General features: G+C 58.6%; 1 protein-coding gene across 1 annotated transcript; it reads right to left on the bottom strand.

Annotated features, from left to right (window-relative positions):
• Positions 1-4221: 4221 nt before the first annotated feature.
• On the bottom strand, positions 4222-18729 carry RTN4RL2 (reticulon 4 receptor like 2). Its single transcript, XM_045786690.2, has 3 exons — positions 18342-18729; positions 12183-12664; positions 4222-5563 (listed from the first exon to the last, which is right to left on the bottom strand). The coding sequence occupies exons 1-3, from the start codon at positions 18370-18372 to the stop codon at positions 4814-4816; spliced, it is 1263 nt and encodes a 420-aa protein (XP_045642646.1). The 5' UTR covers positions 18373-18729; the 3' UTR covers positions 4222-4813.
• Positions 18730-20649: the final 1920 nt, after the last annotated feature.

Here is a 20649-nt window from a genome sequence, read left to right as displayed (position 1 = left end):
TCTCGGGTCTCATTTCTGTGTCCCCACACCCATCAGTCTCTGCGTCCTCCCTCTGCCTCCTCCCTCTTTTATTGCCCATCCCGGGTATCACCCTCTCAGCGCTGGAGTGTCCCCTCTCCGCGCTGGAGTGTCGTCTGTTACTTCCATCAAGTGTGCCTGCGGTGGGGGTGGGGGTGAATCTAACTTTTCTCCCTTTGCTTTCTCCAGTCTGCCCCCCCCCCCACCAACCTACCTTTGGGATGTTTCTCAGCCTTTAGAGTGCTTGGTAACCAACCCTGGCTTGTTAAAATGCAGTTCCAGGGTCCCTCAGTGATCTGATTCAGCAGGGTTGAGGGGCTCAGGAATCTGCATTTTAGCTACTTCCCACCTAAATCCGATGTAAAAGACCCTCGTTTGTGAAAGCCACTGGCAGGGAGTCGTGGGCAGGAAAGACGGGGCAAGCTTCCTTCCACAGCCCCGCCTCCACCCTGCCAACCCTGCCTCCATGCTCCTGACCTCACCTCTGCTCGGAATGGCCATCCGGGCTTCTGGCGTGATAGCACCAGGGCTGGAGAAGGTGCCAGGAAGGAGAAAAGGAAGGAGAAAGGGAGAAAAAGAAAGAAATGAGCCTGCCCCTAGCTCTTCTCTGAATAGGGTCTTCCCCTTCCTGTCTGCTGTTTGCTTCCCTCCCTTTCCCCTCAGCTGGACCTTCTTCCTGTCTTACTCCACCAGCCTGGCCTCAGCTTCTCGCTTCCTTTCCCCCTCCTCAGCTGAAGTTTCTAGAAAGGACAAAGGATCTTAGGGGGGAATGGCAGAGCCAACCAAAGTCCCCACCTTGCCACCAAAAGAAAGGGGCAAGAGGCACCCCTGGGGTTGGAAGGAAGAAGGGGAGGGAAGCTGGACTTGAGGGAAAATAATAATAACAGCAAATATGTAAGTCACCTTCCCATGGGGTTATTGTACTTACTCCCCACAGCAAGTCGATTTAAGCAGGTGCTATTGTCCCCAGGTCACAAATGAAAAAAACACAACAGACATTCAGAGAGGTTAAGTAACTTGCTGAAGGTCACACAGTAAGTGGAAGAATAACTAGGTCATTCATCTTCCATTTCCCCAAAATCATTGCTCCAGAGGCCATTGGTAGCTGTCCCAGGCCTGTCTTCCCTGCCCTACCCCCAGGGGCGTGGGGATGGGGAAGGGCATGGTGTACAGAAATGAAAGGAGATGCTCAGGTTTCAGAACATCTGACAGGTCTGGCTGGAAGCATTAAAAATTCATGTGGAAAACTGACCCCAGCCGGACCTTGGGTCTGCCACCTGGACTGTCCCTGGCCTTGTGGCCTCTCAGAGCCTGGTGGGCGAATTTCCCTTCAGTGGTGTCCCGGAAGCCCCAAGTCTTTGTATCTCAGAGGAGAGGGGTTCTCTTAGGGCTTAGGGGTCTGAAGTCAGGTGCCCGCAGTTCAGAAAGCACGGCTGAGAGCCCTCCCCGCTACTCTGAGTATAAGAACCTTAGAGGCTTAAGGGCTTATAAAAGCGGTCATCTGGCGTCCTTCTCCTGTTCTCTCCCCAGGCGAGCGGATCGCTGCTCAGGCTCAGTTTACGATGCCTGAAGCCTGCCTGTGATTCGCAAGGTGGCCAATGGGGGGCAGCCATCTGCTTGGAGGGAGCCCGAGCCCGAGCCCTAACCGCGGCTTTGAAGGACAGTCAACGAACCCCCACTGATCAGGTCAGAGAGGTGCAGCCCCGGCCTTGGGGAAGGGGTCTGGAGTCTGTCATCTGAGGAGAGGGGGGAAAGGCTTCCTAGTTTGGGGGAGATGGAGGAACTTTAGAGAGAGTTCAAAGTAGGTTTGTGGGTTGCAAGTGCATGATAACTGACGGCCAGCACGATACAATCATTCCAGCTGGAGTGAAGATTTGGGGCAAGGCCAAGAGAGAAAAGGAGAGAAAGGCAGTTGGTAACCGACTCTGAGGGATCTTTGATGGTCTGCTAAGCATTTCATCTTTAACCTGTAGGCAGTAAGGAGGCATTGTATGCTCCGGAGTGACAGAAAAACACAATGCAAATTTTGGTCTGATGAATCTGGCCACCACGGGCAGCAGGTGGGAGGGAGAGAGACTGAAGGTAGGAAAACCAGGGAGCGGGGTACTGCTATTTTCTTCTCCATTCTAGTCATGAGGTAATGAGGAGACTGAGCAGGGAGGTGGCAGGGGGAAAGGAAAGGGAGGGATGGGTTGGGCCTGGAGGGGCCTGGGTAACAGGGGAGACACAGATTAGAGAGAGGAGTTATGCACAGCCCACCTGTGGGGCTGGCAGACAACGCAGGATGTGGGTCCACTCACAGAAAGCAGCAGGATGAATGAGCTTTGTTTCATTCAGGGGTGGGGGCTCTTGGACAAATCCCTTCCCCTCTCTGGGCCTCAGTTTCCCCATCAGAGCACTTGTGGTTGGACGGGATGGCCCTGAAAGCCCCTCCTGTTTCAGGGTGTGCGGCTCGAGGCTGTAAATTTGAGTTGTCTGGACATGTGGGGGGACTGTGTGTGGGTGAGATCTCTGGAGGGGGTCTCTGTGCAGGGTCCGGCTTATGCGGCTGTGTGGCTCTGCATGCATGCATTTGGGGTGCATCTGCCTGTTTGTGGGACCCGTGGGTGTCAGCTTCTCTGCACGTGCCCCATAGCTCCGCGTTGTGTGAGTGTGTGTGAGAGAGCGTGTGAGCGTGGGTGTGCACGTGATGGGCGTCCGTGGGTCTGTCTGGGCTGATGGTGGTGGAGGTGGGGGTGGTGGAAAGAGGCATTGCTGTAGGCTTCTTCCTGAGGCTCACACGCTCCTCTTGCTTTCACTGTTCTGAAATAGCATCTGGACAAAAGGCCCATGAATATTTCACAACGATAATTCTGTGACCTGGACAGCCTGCTTCGGATTTCTCAGCATCCTCCCTCCCCCTGCCCAGTCCCCAGCAGCTCCTCCTCCATCAGAGCTCTTGCCCCCCTCTCCCTCACGCTAGCCTCCTCAAAGCCAGCCTGACACAGGCTCTGTGTGGACCCAGACCTGGAGCTCCCCAGGTTCCTGACTAGCTGGCTGTTTTCTCTCTTCCCCCACCCACTCCAGAGTCGTATCCAAGGTCCACCTGCCTCAGGCCTTCAAGGTCGACTCCTTCCCGTTTCTGCCTCCTCTTCTTGCCATCCTTCTGACCTGCCTGGCCAGAGTCACAGGATCTCAGCATCCCTGCTGTCTGAGCCCTGGCATCCAGGTCCCCTCTCTTTCCATTCCCACTCCCCCCATTAGATTCTTACTCCTAAATGTAAACCATCAAACTTCTCCCCAGTTGCTCTAATGAGGCTCACCCCAACCTCTAACCCAAGTTCTTCTTAGTCGGGCTTTTTCCTTCCTCCAGCCTCCCTAGCCCTAACCCTAACCCTAACCCTAAATCTCCTTTTCACACACTGGAAAGATGAAGCTTCAGATCATACCTTAAGCCAGCAGTGTACCCCAACTTGGGATTCATGTCCCTCTGGTCACCCTAGGACTTTGGTCTCTCCTCTAACCTGCTTGCAGAACTGCTTCTCTGACCTGGTCCATCCCACCTCACAGGAGCCAAGGGGAAGAGACCATTGATCTATAGGGTTGTTGTGTACAGCTGTGCAGGCTGCACACTGCACAAAGACACTCAGCCACAGGGGCAAGTATGAGCTGAAATACAGCCTTAGGCTCTGTTTTCTAAGGTGTTTGTTATGGTGTGGGGCTGGGTTTCCCTGTGGATGAGGTGCCTTTTTCAGATTTGCCTAAAGCCATGTTTGGGCTGGCTGTGACCCTGGATGTCTGTTATTTCTCCTTGTAGGGTAAGATGGGAAATGCTCTTCCTTCCTGAAGAAACAGGGCCTGGGAGGGAACGGTTAACCAGGCTGGAGACCTTCCCCAGCCTTAGCTCCTCAGGAGCCAGACAACTCAGGGTCCTCTAGCTGCTTTTCCCGGACCAATGGGAGGTGAGGTGATGTCAGCACCCACTCTTGGCTGTCAGATTTCACCTGGCCTGCTTGGGACTCCAGGGTCACCCCTCTTCCTCAGTCTTCAGCTTCTCATCTTGGGGGAGCAGGACTCCAGCCAGCAAGAAGCACTTTGGTGGCCTGGGAAGGATCCCCTTTCTCTAACCCTCCTGGCCCTGAAATCCTGATGGTTCCAAGCCCTCCTCCCACTTTTGAGGTCCTGAGCCAACAAATCTTACAGAAGAAGATAAAATAATAGAATTTTTTAATAAATTTTTTTTTTCCCCAAACAACTTCTGTTGATCTTCACCACACAGGGGCCACGGTGGAGAGGAAAGTTCTCTCCAGGCACCCTAAAAAGTGTCCCGGGTAGACTTAGGAGAAAAGTATTCCTCCAGTGTCAGGAGGGTGAGGGGGCTAGGATAAGCAGGGGCCTAGGGTTAGCCTGGCCCCAACTGAGGCATCCCTCCAAAGGGCTCCTGGGTGGGGCTCCCTTCCCGGGAGCTTCCAAAGGCTCTGCTGGTGGAAGATGCTCTGCAGACAAAAGCCCCTCTCGAGTCCACGGTGGGCACTGGGAGAAGGGGTCAGCGGCTGCCTGGGGTGCCACACCCCAGCCTTGGGGCGGGAAAGAGTTAATGGCCGGAGTTGGGGAGAATAGGGCTGAGCCACCAGACAGTACCCCGTCCTGAGCCAGCAGCCCAGGAGGCAGGGAGAGGCGGCCGCTCCGGTCCGTCCCTGGGGAGGGGAGAGGAAGGCCACAAAGGCCCGGGGGCGGGGTAGGGGGCGGGGCGAGCCGTGGCTGGGGGTGGGGGCGGGCGGGGGACACACTGGCCTCTTCAGTCTCAGCACCGCAGTCAGAGGTGGTGGGGCGCCAGGAGCAGGAGGCAAAGTAGAGGGGTGGGCAGCCCCGCCGAGAGCGCGGGGCCGCGGGAGTCCGGGGGCGCCTGGCAGGCCGCGCCCGGGCACGTCTGCTCCCCCCGCTGGTCCTCGCCCCCGTAGCCCCCCCAGTAGTCGTCCTCGGTGGGCGCGTCCCCGCCCTGGCGCCCCCGCGGGTCTTCGGCGGGCAGGTCTCGGTAGAGCGTGGAGGGGTCGGCGGGCGGCGCCCCGGCCTCGGCCACGCCGTACAGGTGGTTGGACGAGCTGTTGCCGCGCGCGCGGCTGCCGGGCCGCGTGGGCGTCGCGGGCGGGCACGCCTGGAAGTCGGAATCGCGGAGGGCGCGCAGGTCGCGGCCCTGGCGCTCCGGGGGGGTCGCGCAGGTCACGTCGGAGCTGGACACGCGCGCGCGCTGGAACCAGGCCCAGAGCGGCCGCGCGCGGCAGTCGCACGCCCAGGGGTTGGCGTTGAGCCGCAGGAACTCGAGCGCGGGCAGGTCAGCCAGCGCCTCGCCGGGCAGCGAAGCCAGGCTGTTGTTGAACAGGTAGAGGATGGTGAGGCGGCTGAGGCCGCGGAAGGCCGCGCGGTGCACGCCCTGCAGCCGGTTCCCGTGCAGCAGCAGCCGGTCCAGGCTGCCCAGGCCGCGGAACACGTGCTCCGTGAGCAGCCGCAGGCGGTTCCCGTGCAGGAAGAGGTGACTCAGGTTGGCCAGGTCCGCGAACAGGTCATCCTGGGGTGGGAGAAGAAGAGAGTGGTCCTTAGAGGCAGGTGGGGAGGAGGGGAAAGAGGCGGAGCACCGAGGTAGAACGGAAAGGGTTTGACCTTTTGATTCGGAGAGTTCTGGGTTCGGATCCTACCTCCCCATACCTATTGAGAAGTAAATGCGGGGAAAACAATATAGTGGAGGCCAGTAGTTCTTAAACGTTAGAGCTTTGAATCCCCTGCGGAGCCCTGTGTGCTGTACCCCCCCCCCCCCGTTTCTGATTCAGCAGGTCTGGGGTGTGGCCGCAGCATCTGTTCCCAGATGGTGCTGATGCTGCTGGTCAGACGACCACACCTGGAGAATGAGAACCCCCGGTTTGCTTCAGCGTGCAGACTTCCCGACTTCCAGTCCTGGATCTGTCAGTGCTGACGGTGCCACTCTGGGCGAGTCTCAGTATCTCTGACTCAGTTTCTTCACCTGTAAGACGTGGAGATGAAATGAAGCAACATATATTCAGTTACTTAGAACAAGATCTCCGTGGTTGGCCACTGTGGGTAACTTGGCCGAGCCAGGAATCTCTCTAAGCCTGTTTCCTCGTCTATAAAATGGGGATGAGTGTACCTCCTTCTGCGTTGGTGCTGAGGATTAAGGAAGACGAGCCACACAAAGAGCAGATGGGTGAAGTGCTGGGCACAGTGCCTGGCACATTGGGATTCGGGCCAGTGAAGCCCACAGGCTCAGGACTGAGAGCCCGGGGCTTCAGATCCAGCTTGCCCTCTTCCCAGCTGCGTTATGGGGGGCAAATTATTCAGCCTCATCCAGTCTCAATTCCTTCAGGACATGTAACTCAGAGAACAGCCCCCAGGGCGGGCTGAGGGTTAGGTGAGATCAGGCTGGAAGGATACGGCACCCGGTGGGCACATAGACCACCATCAATAAATAGTGGTTATTACGACAGTAGGGTCTCCGTTTCAGTTAGGTCCATCCCTATTCCTCTAACAGAGGAGCTTCCTGGGGCTCAAAAGTTCTGCTATTCCACTTCCATAGGGTAGTAAAAGGACCAGGTGTCAGCTCCATGCCCCAGAGGTAGCAGGGGAGGGGAAGGAAGCCTGCTGTCTGATTCCCTGCCTCACCGGCCCCCTTAGAGGGCTGTCCCGCCTGCCTGCCTGGGGCTGGGGAGTCCCAGAATCAGGCCTTGTTAGTGCTGGAAGGATCTTGAACGGTGATTCAGAATTCATGGGGGTGCAGGAATAGGTATAGGTTTGCTTCCGGGAGGGGGGGTAGCAGGCAGGGAGCTGGATTCTGCATTTTAACCAGCTCACCAGCTTGGTGGTAGTCAGCCAGACTTGGGAGTTAGTGCTTCCGGGTCCACTGGCCCAGCCACTTTTTATAGAGGAGAGCACTGAGACCCAGAGAGACCAAGGACTTGCCAGAGAGGGGCCCAGAACCCCAGGCCTGACATCACTGTGTCCAGCAGGCCCAGAAGGCCTGGTTCTCAGGGATGAGAGCATCCGATGTGCTGAAGCCCGCTCACCCCTGGGTCCTGTTTCCGGGCTGCTTCCCACCCTTTCCTGCCTGGGTGATGACCCCGCCCTTCCCACCAAGGAGCCCAGTCGCAGGCTCTCAGGTGGGGGGGAGGGCGTTGACTCCCAGCCCACACCCACAGCCTCCACCTTCCTGTGCTCCTGCGTTTTCTCGCCCCCTCCCATCTGCCTTCCGCCCTCTCTGCTACAGGAACTGAGCCTGCCAAGAACCCTCCTCTTGGCCACATTGAGATCCGTCCCCTCAACCTTCTTGGCTGTCTCTGACACCAGCGTTCTCTGCCCCCTGCTGCCACCACCCCATGCCCGGCTCAGTGGGTTCTCTGCACGCCTGGGGCCTCGGCCTGTCCCAGCTTGGCCTGGTGCCCTTGCCCTTCTCTTCCCAGCGCCCAGGGAGTGGGCTCTGAAACCCTTCCACTCAGACGCCTAGTTAGGGTTTCCCTTTTTTATGGAGTGTCAGCCATGGTGGTGCACACCCAGAGATTCCTGGTCAGGACCAATATGGGGTGGGGGTAGAAGCAGAGGTCATCGGCGCTCTGGGACTTCCAGAGGTCAGGAAGAGAAGACCAAAGGTTCAGACACCCCAGAAATTCAGGCGCCTTTGATCCGCAGCCCCAGTTTGGGGGCCGCAGAATCCCTTGATCTCAACCTCTTCTTCTTCCCCCTTCTCCCTCTTGCAAATGTCCTGGCCCTCCCCTCGCTGAGCCTGCTTCTGGGGGTCCATAGCCCTCCCTTCATCCAAGCTGTTGCCAAATCCCACGGCCACTTCCTGGGCTGCAGCTTTCAAATCCGGGCCTTCCTCTCTCCCCGTTAAAACGTTCTCTGTGCATTAATAAGCTCTTGACTTTCACAGCCCTCGCCCTCCCCACCCCGTGCCCCCTCCCTCTGGGCTGAGAGTGGCTGCTAAAGTCATCCACTTCCATTTCGAAAACCGCATTTCCCTCACCTCCCTGCAGGTCGGTTCACAGCTCTCTGCATCCATTTGGAATCTCAACGCAGCACCCCTGCCCCCACCCACCCCCACCCCCAGCCCCCAGGCCCCTACAGCATCCAGCAGCCTGCTCTTCACTTTGCCTCCTTCCACCTTCCCAGATTCAGTCTCTGGCACTAGCCACTGGGCTGTGTGACCTTGGGCAGCTCCACAAACCTCTCTGAGCCTCAGGTTTCTTCCTCTATGAAACAAGGGACTTAAGAGAGTTGATCGTTAAGATCCAACCTCATCTGGTATTTATGAGTAAGTGAGTCCTGGAGTGTACCTCATTCATTCAGCAAAGCTGTACTGAGTGTCTGCTCCGTGCCAGGCACCCCCACTCACAGTGCTCACCAGTCTCTGCCAGGTGTCACCATCATCGTCTGCGTCAGAGCCCGCACTGGGTGCCAAGCCCTGTGCTACCCAGATCCCATGTAGTAACTGAATCATCACAGCCCCACGAGGCGATAATATTATTACGTCCCTTCCGGAGAACAGGAGAGGGAGGCCCCCAGAAGGAAAGTGACTGGCCCAGGGTCCAACAGCTCTACGTGGTGGAACGTGGGCATGGACTCTGGAGTCAGGCCGACCGGGGGGCCCGTTCTAGGCTGCGCTCCTGAAGGGTTGGGTGACCTCGGACGATGCCTGGACTTCACCGAGGCTCAGTGTCCTCAGCTGTTCAATGGGGGAAATGATGCTTACTCTGCACCCCACATTGTGCTGAGCCCTTTTCAAGTAGCATCGACTTTAATCCTCACAACAAGCCTCTGAGGCGCAGGTCATTTTGTCCGCTTTACAGATGGGTCCATGGAGGCTCAGAGTGGTAAAGTAACTTGCCCAGAGCCACACAGCAAGCCAAAGGTGGGCCTGGGATTCACACCCAGGTCTGCCTGAGTGCGAAGACTGCCCTTACGTGCCATTCAGGCTGTCGTGATTAAAGGAGAGAACTGGTGTCTCTATCATCAGTTCTACTCAAGTAGAAACCAAGCTCCGGGAGAGCAGGGCCACTGTTTTTGTTCACTCTTGAATCCCTGGCACCCAGAACACCGCCTGGCATGTAGTAGGTGCTCCGTAAATACCCACTGGTGAATGAACGCCCCCCGGTACGGTGCCTGGCCTGCAACAGACAGTCGGTGAGACACCCCGCCCCACCCCGCCTCCACCTTCACCTTCCTCTTCCTGAAAAGCTCTGGCCCTCGCCCCCTCCAAAGCTCCCCTCTCCGGGGAAGGCTCCGTCTTGGGTCATGCCTGCGTTCTGTGGCTCTCTCCCCCACCGATCGTTTCCTCACCTGCCTGTATCATCTCCTGGCCTGGTTCTGCCCCGAAGTCCCCAGGCAAAGGCTGGTTCCTTCTCCTCTATGAAGGGGCCAGGTGCGAAGGTGCTCCCTTCCCGCGATGCCCCGTGCCATTCACCCCAGGGGTGCAGGACAAGCACTTCCCATTTCAGAAGCCCTCCCCCCCCAACCCCTGCATCCCCCAAGGCCACCCTTGCCCAGACCCTTCCTGAGCCCGGGCGCTGGCTGCTGTTCGTGGCCTCAGAGGTGCCGGAGGGTCAGGTCATCGTGACATGATTTATTCTGCACTGAACTACGTGCTTTATATACACAAACTCATTGGCTTTTTATAGCCATTCTTTGTGGAAGGTCTTATTTTTATTTTTCCCATTTTAAAGATAAGGAAACTAGGGTTCAGAATGGGGAGGCAACTTGCCTCGAGTTAGGATATGTTGGAAAACAGCAGAGCAGGGATTCAAACTCAGGCACTGTGGCCCCAGATTTGTCATTCTGAACAGCTCATATGTATCCATAAGGAGGTCAGGGTGTCAGTAGGAGCGGGTGTCCAAGTACTAGTAGGAATACGATAATGACATCGCCCATACGGAGCGTGGCCCTGGGCTAAATTTTAAACCCTATGGAGCTTCTTAGATAAATGTCAAGTACTACCATGATTGCCGTTTCATAGATGAGGAAATGAAGATCGAGAGGCTGAGTCATTTGTCCGAAGCCATACAGCAGCCAGGATTTGAACCTCGGTCTGGCAGGCTCCAAAGAGTGTACTTTCCAAGACCAGCCCACACTGCTGTCCTTCCTGCCCCCTGACCCCAGACGGAGCCTGGTGCAGAGGTCTAAGGGGACGGACATTCCCGAAATGTCATCAGACTCTGTAGGCTCCAGTACCATCCGCTCTTCCTGGTTGAGTGGCCCCAGGAACTTCCGTTCTGTGTCCCCACTGCTCCAACTGTCCCCTACTACCAGGCTGTTACGGAGGTGAGACACGCAAGCCCCCAGTCACGTGAGAGTGGTTTAAGGGACATGATGTGTGGAGGCCTCCTATCTACAAAGGCTTTGGGGCTCCGGGCCTCCGCTTCCTCATCTGTAAGGAGACAACCTCCAACTGGGCAGTAGAAGTGAGATGAGGCGGCTGAGTATACTTCGTAAACCCCGGGGGTGCTAGGCAGATTTAGGAAGCAAAGGAAAGGGAGGGAGTATTCTGGGACCTGCTCGTGGCCTCGGTATCATCCATGAAGATGACCCAGATCTCCAGGATCCGGTCCAAGATGGGCCATTTCACCAAGGCCAATGTTAAATGAGGCTTGTTTCTCTTTTTTAAAATAGTATTTTAACAAGCATTTATATAGTGCTTACCGTATGCCAAGCACTATTCTAAGTGCTTTACAAATTATTCATGCACTGAACACTTATAAAATCCCTAGGAGATGGGGGGCTGTTGCTGCCCCCGTTTTACAGATGGAAAGACTGTGGCTCGGGAAGGTTGAAATTTGTCGCATGCTTGTAAATGATACCAGAGTCGATGCCCGCATAGTTCTTAGCACAGTGCCAGACGCACAGTGTGTCTCCTAAGTGGTAGTGGGCGCTACGATTACCAGTATTTAGGCAGTAATAATGGCCATGACAGAATTTTCCAGCAGACTACACATTTTTCTTCTGGTCTCTGTCCCCCACTAGAATGCTGTCCCTGGAGGTAGGGAGCTTTGTCTGTTTCGTTCACTGCTGTCTCCTCAGCTCCTAGCACATAGTGGGTGCTCAATACATTTGTCAGGCTATTACTGACTATGTCATCGTCACTGACCTGATGTGCAAATCAGCACATTGGTGAGACCACGCAGGCACCTGACCCAGGATGGGGAAGGGCAAGTGCCTTCCAGGCTTATGTGTGTGTGTGGGGGGGATTTGGAGGTCCTTGCCCCCTTCCAGCCAGAGGCTGTGTAGCCCAGGGAGGAATTTCTTCCAGAGTGGTTTGGAGCGTGTGTGATTGCTTCCTGGGGAAATAGAATGGGAGGATCTGGCTGTCAAACAGTCAGCATAACAACAACAATAAACAATATTTAGATCAATGACAATAACAATAAATAGCAATTACTGTTATTCCTTCCGTTTCCAGAGCATCCATTTTCCAGCTACTTAACCGCTCTTTACCCTTTTCTTTTCCTTCTTCCCTTGCACGGGGACGACAGGTTTGGGGGAATCTGGAAAGGATAGGCCTTCCCCTTGTCCCAGTACCCCATGAGCCAGAGAGAGGCAGAACCTTCCGTGGGGCATAATTACAGGGGCTCTGCTCTCCTGCTCCTCCTCCCGGTGATGTGGGAGGGTGTAGGGGTGGGTGACAAAAGCAGCCACTAAGGCCTTCAGGCTGGGTGCCTGGGGAAAGGCAGAGTCCCCCGAAGGCAAACAAGGGGGGAAAGGAGGGATCACAGAAAGAGACACGTACATACACCCAGACAGACACGGGGGAGTGTGTGGAGTGGGCGTGTGAAGGGAGACAGACAGAAGAGGCAGAAGACAGATGGGGGAGGCAAGTTAGTGAGAGAGGTAGAGAGGGACAGAAAGGGATAGACAGACAGACAGACGGGCAGAGGGAGACAGATGGGGGGCTGGAGAGTTAGGGAGAGAGGCAGCGAGGGACCCAAACGGGCATAGACCGGAAGATAGAAGGGAGAAAGTAACGAAGAGCCCCTGGCGAGAGTGGGAGGGACAGAAACTTAGGGAAGGGGCGGAACGAAAGCCGCTTTGGCAGGAAGGGGGTCCCCCGGGGCCCCGGGGCAGAGGAGCGGTCGAGGGGAGAGCGGACCGGACCGGGGCTGTGTGCGCACGCGCGCTGGGCGGGGCGGGCTCACCTGGAGGTGCAGCAGGCTGTTCTCCTGGAGGTAGAGGTACTGCAGGCTGACCAGGCCGCGGAAGATGTTGCCGGGCAGGCTGCTGAGCTGGCAGCGGTACAGATGCAGCGACTGCAGCCGCTCCAGGCCCTGGAAGGTGTCGGGCTCCAGAGAGCGCAGGTGCCGGTTGTCGCCGAGGTCCAGCTCCTCCAGGGCCTGCAGGTGGCGGAAGGTGCCCGGGTAGATGGCGGAGAGGTTGTTGGAGAAGAGCCACAGGGTGAGCAGGTTGGGCCCGAAGGTCCCGGGCCGCAGCGTGCGGATGAGGTTGTTCTGCAGGAACAGTCGCTGCGTGCTGGGCGGCAGGGCCAGCGGCACGGAAGAGAAGTTGTTGGCCTGGCAGCTCACGGTGGGCGGGGATGAGTAGCAGGTGCAGAGCATGGGGCAGCTGGGGGCCGCTGGGGGCAGGGCCAGGAGCATCAGCAGGAGGCAGGCCGAGGCGGGACCTGGGCGAGAGGGAGGCCAGGCGGTTCTGGGGTGGGGGGTGGGGGGCGGCCAGGCCTGCCAGCCAGAGGCCTGCCCCCCCAGCCGCCTAAGGGGAGCCCTTCTCGGGGAGGGCTTCTGGGTGCAACTGCAGGGTCGCAAGAAGCCCTGGCCGCGTCTGATTTTTGAGGCTCCTGGTGTTTTAAAAAAAATAAAGAAAAGCCAAGAGGACACTGTGGAAAGCCAGGTTTAAAGTTGGTGGATGAATGGTGACCTTTTTCATTGGCTTTCACGTGGAAGGTTTGCCCATGTAACTGCCAGGGCTTCTCCAGCTCGGGAGGGTAGGCCTGATGGTTCCTGGATGCACGGGGCAGTCCTGTGCCATGTCTTATTTAAGACGTTTAGCAGCATCCCTGTCCTCTGCCCACTAGGTGCCAGCAACACCTGCCCCCTGGTTACGATAACCAAAATGTCTCCAGACATTGCCAGATGTCCCCTGGGGGGGCGACTCGCCCCCATTTGAGAATGGCTGGAACTAAATTGAGAATCTTCGTGAATCTAAGGCCCGTGCAAAACGGCCCTCAGGCTGCCCCGGGGTCTGGCCTTGCCAAGCCCAGCGGTGCTTGCAGCCCCCTCCCTCACCTTCCAGCAGCTTCCACCTTGGAAGAACCAGGGCCTGTCCAAGCTGGAAGGACCCTGAGGGACCAGGGCTCAGTGCAGTTCTAACTGGGGCCAGCAGCCACCTGCAACAGAATCAGCCAGGTGGTCCCGGAACGCAGGCAGAATCAGAATTCCTGGGGAGACAGCCTGGGCATCTGCTTTTTATAGCTCACACTCTCCCTATTCAGAATCACTGACAAATAATACATATATTTTTCAAGGTAACTTTTCAATGACGGAAATAGTTCAGGCCCCTTATGATACAGATGGAGAAGCAGGCCCAGGGAGGCCCAAGGGCCTGGGGCTAAGAGTTGTGTCTAGGCCCCTGAACCCCTGTGCTATAGTAGGGGTGCGGGACCCCCTCGTCCATCCCTGTCCCCTGGCCTTCTTGCCCTCACTGAAGCTGGTAAGCTTCTGGGCTGGATCTAGCTTGACCTCTGCCCTTTATCATGACTTCCAGACGAGTCCTGGGATTTTCTTCTGGCAAGTTTGCCTGGGGAAAGGGAAGCCTACCCCCCACAAACTGGGCAGGGATTCCCTGGGCACACATGGACTGAGAACCTTCTGCTTCAAGGAGTGTGTTAGGCCCATGAGGGCAGAGGGGAGGAAGACAGGAGCTTGGACCCAGGAGCTGAGATCTTGGGGCTCTGTGGGTTTCAGAGACCCCAGCGGAAGGACAGAGGGTCTGTGGCTCTAAGCGGTGCCTCGCACTCCAGAGGTTGCTGTGTGTGTGTGCGTGTGTGCGCGTGTGCACATAGACACACGCGTGTGCGACTGTAGGTACGGGTGTGAGCTGGCTGCTCCCTGCTTGTGTGGCTGAGGCTGGTGTGTGCACGTGGCACCAACAGGTCGGAGTGTGGCACGGACAGCACGGACGCTCTGCTGTGCCTCCTCCCCGGGTGTGTGGGGGGGCACCCCCCGCCTGATGTGTGTGGCGTTCCCGCTCCTCGGCTTCGGGGACCGGGCCCCTCCCGGTGCCGTGCGGCGCGAGCGTGTGCCGGCTGTCCTCCGCGTGTGTGTGAGTGCAGCCCCGTGCGTGTGTAGGCTGGGTGTGATGTAATAACCCAGTGACACAGCGGCTGCTGTTCCGTTCCTTCACACCACCTCCGCGCTTCTTGGCCCTTCTCACCCCTCCCCCGTGCGGCGTTTCACGATTACTTTCTCCTCCCGAGTTTTTCAGAGCCACGTGGGGTGGAGGGGCATGTCTCTCACCCCTCATCTGAACCAGGCAGAGGTGGGGTGCGGGAGCGCAGCAGGGAACCCTGGTGGGTTTCGTGAGGCCTCAGGTTTGGGACTTAGAACGGGAGATTTCAGAGCTGGGAAGGTCCTCCAGGTTCGTGTGGTTCAAGTTCTTGTTCTACGCAGGAGACACGGGGGCTCAGAGAGGGCAAGGAACTTGCCCAAGGTCACACAGCGAAGTGACTGACTGGGCAAGGACCAGAAAGGATTCTCCTGCTGCCTGGCCAGGACACTTGTCTTTCTAGCAGTCACCCTCTGAGCTTGACACCAGAGGAAGTCAAATCCTTTTCTGATCCTTAATCCCACCCCTGATCCACGAGCTTACAAGAGTGTGAGCTCTGAAGGCCAGCAGCCCTCCAGAGGATTACAGAGCTCTTCGCCCCAGCCTCTAGGGCTGACTGATACCCCAGAAGAGACAGAGGGAAGGATGTGTGATTCCAGAGCTCTCCAGATTCAGGGCCACTCCCTGGTCCCAGGGTCTCCTCCAGTTTGGGGGCCAAGCGTGCAGGGGCTGACTTACAACTCCTTGGCTTCCTGCTTGTCCACATCAGGGGGCTCCTCTCCTTCCTCCCCACGCCCCCTCTGGCCAGTCCCCACATCTACCCTCATCATGGCCCACCGCCCCAAGTCGGAGCTGGTGTTCCCTGCAGGCTCTTTGAGGAGGGGCCCTGAGCAGGGGGCCCCTCCGTGACAGCTGCTGCGTAACAGTGACTCTGTTGCCATTTCTGGCCCTCTCCGCCGTGCAAAGCAGCTGTAACCCAAGGAGCCTCATCCATAATTCAGGCTGCGGCTCTCACTGGAGGCGAGGAGGAGGGGAAGGTGGGGGGCTCTGGGTTTCTCTGCCCCCAGGCCTGGCTGGAGAGCTGCTGGGCAGAGGCAGTGGGGGCTGGTGAGCCATGCCATGCTGCTCTCTCCCTCCTCCGCCCTCAGTCCCTGCCCAGCGCGTGCCCTTTTCCTCCCCCACCCCCTGCTTCCCACGGCTCCTCACCATCACTCCTTCCTCCAGGCCTTGTCTTTTCTCCCTCCCTGAGGACCACACGTCCACTCCCAATCCCCATCTTGTGACTCCCTGGCAAAGACTAGGGCAAGATGCAAAGTGTCAGAGCTGGAAGGGGGGGGTACATCAGTGGCCATCAAGAGCAAACCCTCCTTATTTCACAGGCAGAACCACTGAAGGCTGGGGAGGGGAAGGGTCAGTTTCGGAGGGAGCAGCTCAGGCGTCCTGACCCGGATCTCTGACAGTCTGCCTTCAATGTCTTTCTTGAAGCCTTCCTTTCGCCCCTCACTCCTTATACAGGCTGATGAGAGCCTCAGGAGGTGACAGCCCCCCCACCGTCTTGGCTCCCCCATCCTCTCTCTTTCTTCATCTTCCTGTTTTCTGAAGTCAGCAGGTGATGGCTAGAGCCGCAGGGCCACGCAGGGGTGCGCAGGGGGCGCGGAGCTGGGATGGGCAGAAGCCGTCTGTTATTAAGCACCTACTGTGCCCCAGACACGGCATTACTACACATCTTTGTGCATAGAGTACAACATAATGTAACCCTGGGGATTAATATTATTGCCCCCAGTCTGCAGCCGAGGGGAGGGAGGCTCAGGCATGGAGAGTTCTTCAGGTCATGCGGCTAGTGTAAGGTGGAACCCAGACCTGGCGAGCCCGTGTCAGAAGAGACTCTGACCTTTCTTTGGGAGACCTCACATCATCCACAGAAACCACACCTGAGTGGGACAGTCACTGCCCTTGAGGGAAAGGGAGGCAGAAAGCACACCCAGGTGCACGGGGCTGGGCCAGCCATGATGCTGTTTGGGGTGAGAGCAAAGAAGGGACCCAGGCTCTCTGCAACTTTCCTCTTCTGGGCTCCAGCTTGCGGCTGCTCTAAGGGATGGCCCACTTGGGAGTCAAAAAGGAATGACCAGTGTTCAGGAGATGTGGCTAGGATTGACCTACGGAGCGAGTGGAGAGAGGCCAGAGCATGGTATCGATTCTGGAAGGCTGAGGTGCCCAGAGCCAGAAAGTATCCATTCACCAAGGGACCATTGTCAAGGACTCTGGACTATCACCCTGGAGTCCCAAGGCTCAGAAGCAAGGTTCTCACCCCAGGAGCCACCTTTTAGTCCAGAGACTCTGGTGAAAGAAGGAGCTTGGGGAGGAGGTAGATGGACTCCGGTTGGAGGGCAGGTGCCAGGGTGCTAACCCACCGGGCAGAGGGGCCCCTGGAAAAGGTGCTTCCTGAAAGGGGAGTCAAGGGCTCTGCCTCTGAAGGAAGGACACAGGGTCCCAGAGGAACAGCGATGGCCCCACACCCAAAAGGCTGGGGAAGGGCTAAGGCCTGGCAGGCAGATGCTGAGGGGGAAGGGGCTGAGGAGGTGGGAGAGCGGAGCAGAATGGAGGTGGTGGCGATGCCAGTGACGCAGGGGCCTGGGGAAGCACTGATGCGGGTGACGGAGCTTTAGAGCTGCTGCAAACAGCTTCTCACTCTGCCAGAATGTAACACCCCAAAATAAACAGCCACCGTGGTGGGGTGGCAGGATCCGACGACGGGGCCTGGAGATATAAATGGCAGCATGCAGCCAACCAGGGTGCCCAGCCATGGAGGCTGCCACCCCACTCAAATGTCCTCACCCTTTTCCCCTCACAGCTGCCCCCAAGGCCCAGAGCTTAGAGCCCCCCAGGCTGGCCCAGAGACCACTCCCTGAGAGAAGGGATGTGACAGGCAGGCGCTTTGGGAATGGTGGACTTCCCACGTGGAAGTGGTTACCAGAAGCCTCTTTGTCTCATGCCTGGGCAGCCACCCCTGGTCCCTCTCTCTCCCATCTTGTCTTATTCCTCCTCCTCTTCCTTCCTGCCCAGCTTCCATCCCCATCCCCATCAGCCCCCAGCCTTCCCTCTATGGTTCCCTGTCCCCAACCATAGCGCTCATCCTTGACCCTCCTTTCCGGCTCCTGATACCCCATTTTGATCCACCATCCCCGTCCGTCCCTCTCTGGTTTTTAGGCTTCTGATCTTCCCACTCCCCTTCCCTTCCCAGTCCCCAGGGTCCCAGCCCTCCTCTTTCCCATTACCCACCCTGCCTTCTGGATTCTGGGTTCCTCATCCTCGCCTTCTCTCCACCCCTCTCTGAATCTGGTCTCCCTTCTCCTTTTCCCTTCCTCCGTCCTCACCTGGGTCCCATTTCCCTCCGTGCTTTTCCCGTCTAACCTTTATTCCTCCTCTGTCTTTCTCCCTCCCCTAACCACTTTCTCCACCATCGACTGCTTCTCGCTCTCCCCCTCTCTCTGACTCCTTCCCCACCCCACCCCCAATCTCTGGTCCACACCCTAGTCTGTCACTCAGTCCGTGGAACTATCCCCCTTTCTAGCGCCCTCCATCTGTCTTACTAGGCAGGGCCGTTTGGATTTCCCTCTGAGGCTCCTATCCTCCCAGACAGCCCCCTACCCACACCCCCTGTCTTCCCAGCACTGGAAAGTGCTGAGGCACGGGGCACGAGGAGTTGCTGAGTCGGCGCTTCCCCAGCCGGCCAGAGTCCTCAGCGTCCCCCGGAGCAGGTGGGGCCCGGGCCGGGTCCGCCTGCCCCAGCGTCCCCCCCTCGGTCACGAGCTACCCGCACCTCCCAGCAGGCTCCAAGCCGGGTGCGCTCCTCCAGCCGGCAACCCTGGGCGCGGGGGCGGGGCCCCGGGCTAAGCTCTCCCCGCTCCCCAGGCAACCCCCCACCCCCACAGCAGCCCCACCCTCACGCCCTGGGGGAGGGGGCACCCGGCTCCCCTCCCCTGGTTGCCTTCCGCCAGCCGGCGGTCTGGGGTCCCTACCTTGCAGCAGGCGCCCGAGCCCGGGCAGCATCTTGTCTCGACGCTCGGGGGAGGGGGCGGCAGGGGGAGGGCGCTCCCTCTCTCTCCCTGAGCCCGCCGGACGGACGGCGGGGACTCCGCGGGGCTCCCCGGGCTGTGTGGCCCGGCCGCGGCGCTCTACCCTGCGCCCCCCGGGCTGCGGGCCTCGGGAGGAGCCATCGGCCCCGACGGGACGGGGCGGGGCGCGACGGGGCTGGGAGGGCTGGAGCTGGCCGTCGACGCCCGGTGTCGGCGCCCCCCAGCAGCTGAGGCAGCGCGCGAGTCCGTCAGTCCGTCGGTCCGTGCGCCCCGGCTGCTCGCCGAGGGAGAGTGGGGACAGCTAGGATGCTCTTCCCAACCACCCCCACTCCTTCCCGCACTCGCTGGCTCCTCCCTCGCTTCCTAGCTAGCCGACTTAACCCTCTCCTGGCCACTAGGAGGCGGGAGCGGCTCTCTAGCCCCCTCCATCCCGGCCCCCTCCCCTCCTTGGGGAACCCGGAGGACGGTGTTCGATCGCCTTCGCGGAGCCGCGCTTCAAGAGAAATCCTTCCCTGGAGGGGGGCGGGCGGTGTAGTAGTGTGAGGGAGTCCCGTGGACTTGGCCAGTTCCCCCTCCCAACTTTCCCGGAGGAGATGGGCTCCCGGGTCACCTCCCCCTCCTGCCGCGTCCCCGGCGTCAATGTCCAGGCCTCCACCGTTTCTCTCCCCTAGATTTCACCTTCCCTTCCGTTCCCAGACCCCAAGCCCAGAGTGCGCGCGACTATAAGAATAGCATATGCAAGAGTTTTCGTGTGCAAGATTGAGTGCCTATGAGCGTGCACGCGCGCACAAGGACACTTGTGCAGGTGTGACTCTAGAGTGCTTGCGCGCGACCTTTTAAACCGGCCGCGGAAGGGGGAGGGCACCTGAGTGTGCGAATGGGTAAGCCGCCGAGTGCCCACCGCCGTGCGTGTCTGCACTGGTGGGAAACGTGAGGTGTTCGAGAGTTCGGGGCCAGTGAGCTTGGGATGGGTGGCAAGGGGATATGTGCCTGGGTGTGTGTGTGCCCCTTAATGCATTGGTGAGCAGGTGCAAGTTTGGGTGCGCGCGCGAGTGTATTTTTATGTGTGTGTGTGTGATGTGTCCTAAAGGGAATATCTCATCTCCCGCGTGGGAACGAGACCATTGATTTCACTCGAGCTGCTTCTTCCTTTAAAAGAGGGGTACATTCTGATCTCGTCGGGGTCCCTCCCGCCTCTCGCGGCCGCGTTCGAGGCGGTACCATCCGATCCGTGACCTAAGCGTCTCTTTACAAAGGCGGCGGTGACGATGACCCTGGCCGAGACCCAGCCCAGGGCGCCCAGCATCCGACCCTCCGGAGCCGCCGCGGCTCCGGAGAGGCGCGGCGCTCTGGGGGAAGGCGCTTCGGGGACGGTGGCCTTGCGGCGCCCGCAGGGCTGGAGCTGCGGGAGCGGCTCGTGCAGTCCAGGCCAGGGCCATCTGCGCGCAGCCTCACCCGAGGAAGCGCGACAGCCCCGGGCGGCCGCTCCCGGGAGCACAGAAAAGGAACCCCTGGCCCCGCTGCCTCGCTCTCTGGCTCCTCCTCCCCTGTCGGTGCTAGAGTCCAACATAGCACCGGGCATACACTCGGCGCTATATAAATGCCGGTTTCTTTTTCCCATTCATTCTCTGCTCCACCCATAGTCTCTCATTCTTCCCTGGCTCTCATCCGATTTCTCTCACTTTCTTCCCCCACCCTTATTCATATTTTGTAGTCTCTGTCTCTCTGTTCCACCCCTCCATTCTTCCCCCCCTCCCCTCCTTCCTCTCTCCTCTCCCTGTCATTTCCTATCTTGATGCATCTGTCTCTATCACTATCTCTGTCTCTCTCACTCTCTCCTTGTCCCCCGTCGCCTCCGTTCTGTCCTGTGGCTCCCTGCCTCTCAGACTCGACATGTCTGTGTCTCTGGTCTCTTTCCTGGTCTCCCCCCCCCCCCCCCATTTCATTGGCAGGCTCTGGGCCTTCTTGCACCTGGGACGCTCGGGCGCCCCCTGCTGGTTTGTCGTCTGCCCTTCCTGGGCTCCGTCCTCACCTAGTGTCCTCTCCTGCGCCTCTCCTGTTCTGTAGAGGTAGGAGCTGAAAGCCGCGTCTCTGGGCTCCTGTCCCCCTCCCATCTCTAGAAGGCAGGAATAGGCCCCAGCGTTTCCTGGGACCCACCCTGCCGAGGCCCCGCGCCTGGGAGGAGGGCCTGGAGGGGGCGGCGGGGAGGGAGTGTTGGGGGTAGCAGGGTGGGATTTGGCGTCCTTCCCCG

Source organism: Ursus americanus, chromosome 24, assembly GCF_024610735.1.
Source record: "Ursus americanus isolate L20-20 chromosome 24, mUrsAme1.1.p, whole genome shotgun sequence".
Classification (NCBI taxonomy): domain Eukaryota; kingdom Metazoa; phylum Chordata; class Mammalia; order Carnivora; family Ursidae; genus Ursus; species Ursus americanus.
The sequence above is the reverse complement of the archived record's forward strand: the minus strand, read 5'-3'. Positions and strand labels throughout refer to the sequence as shown.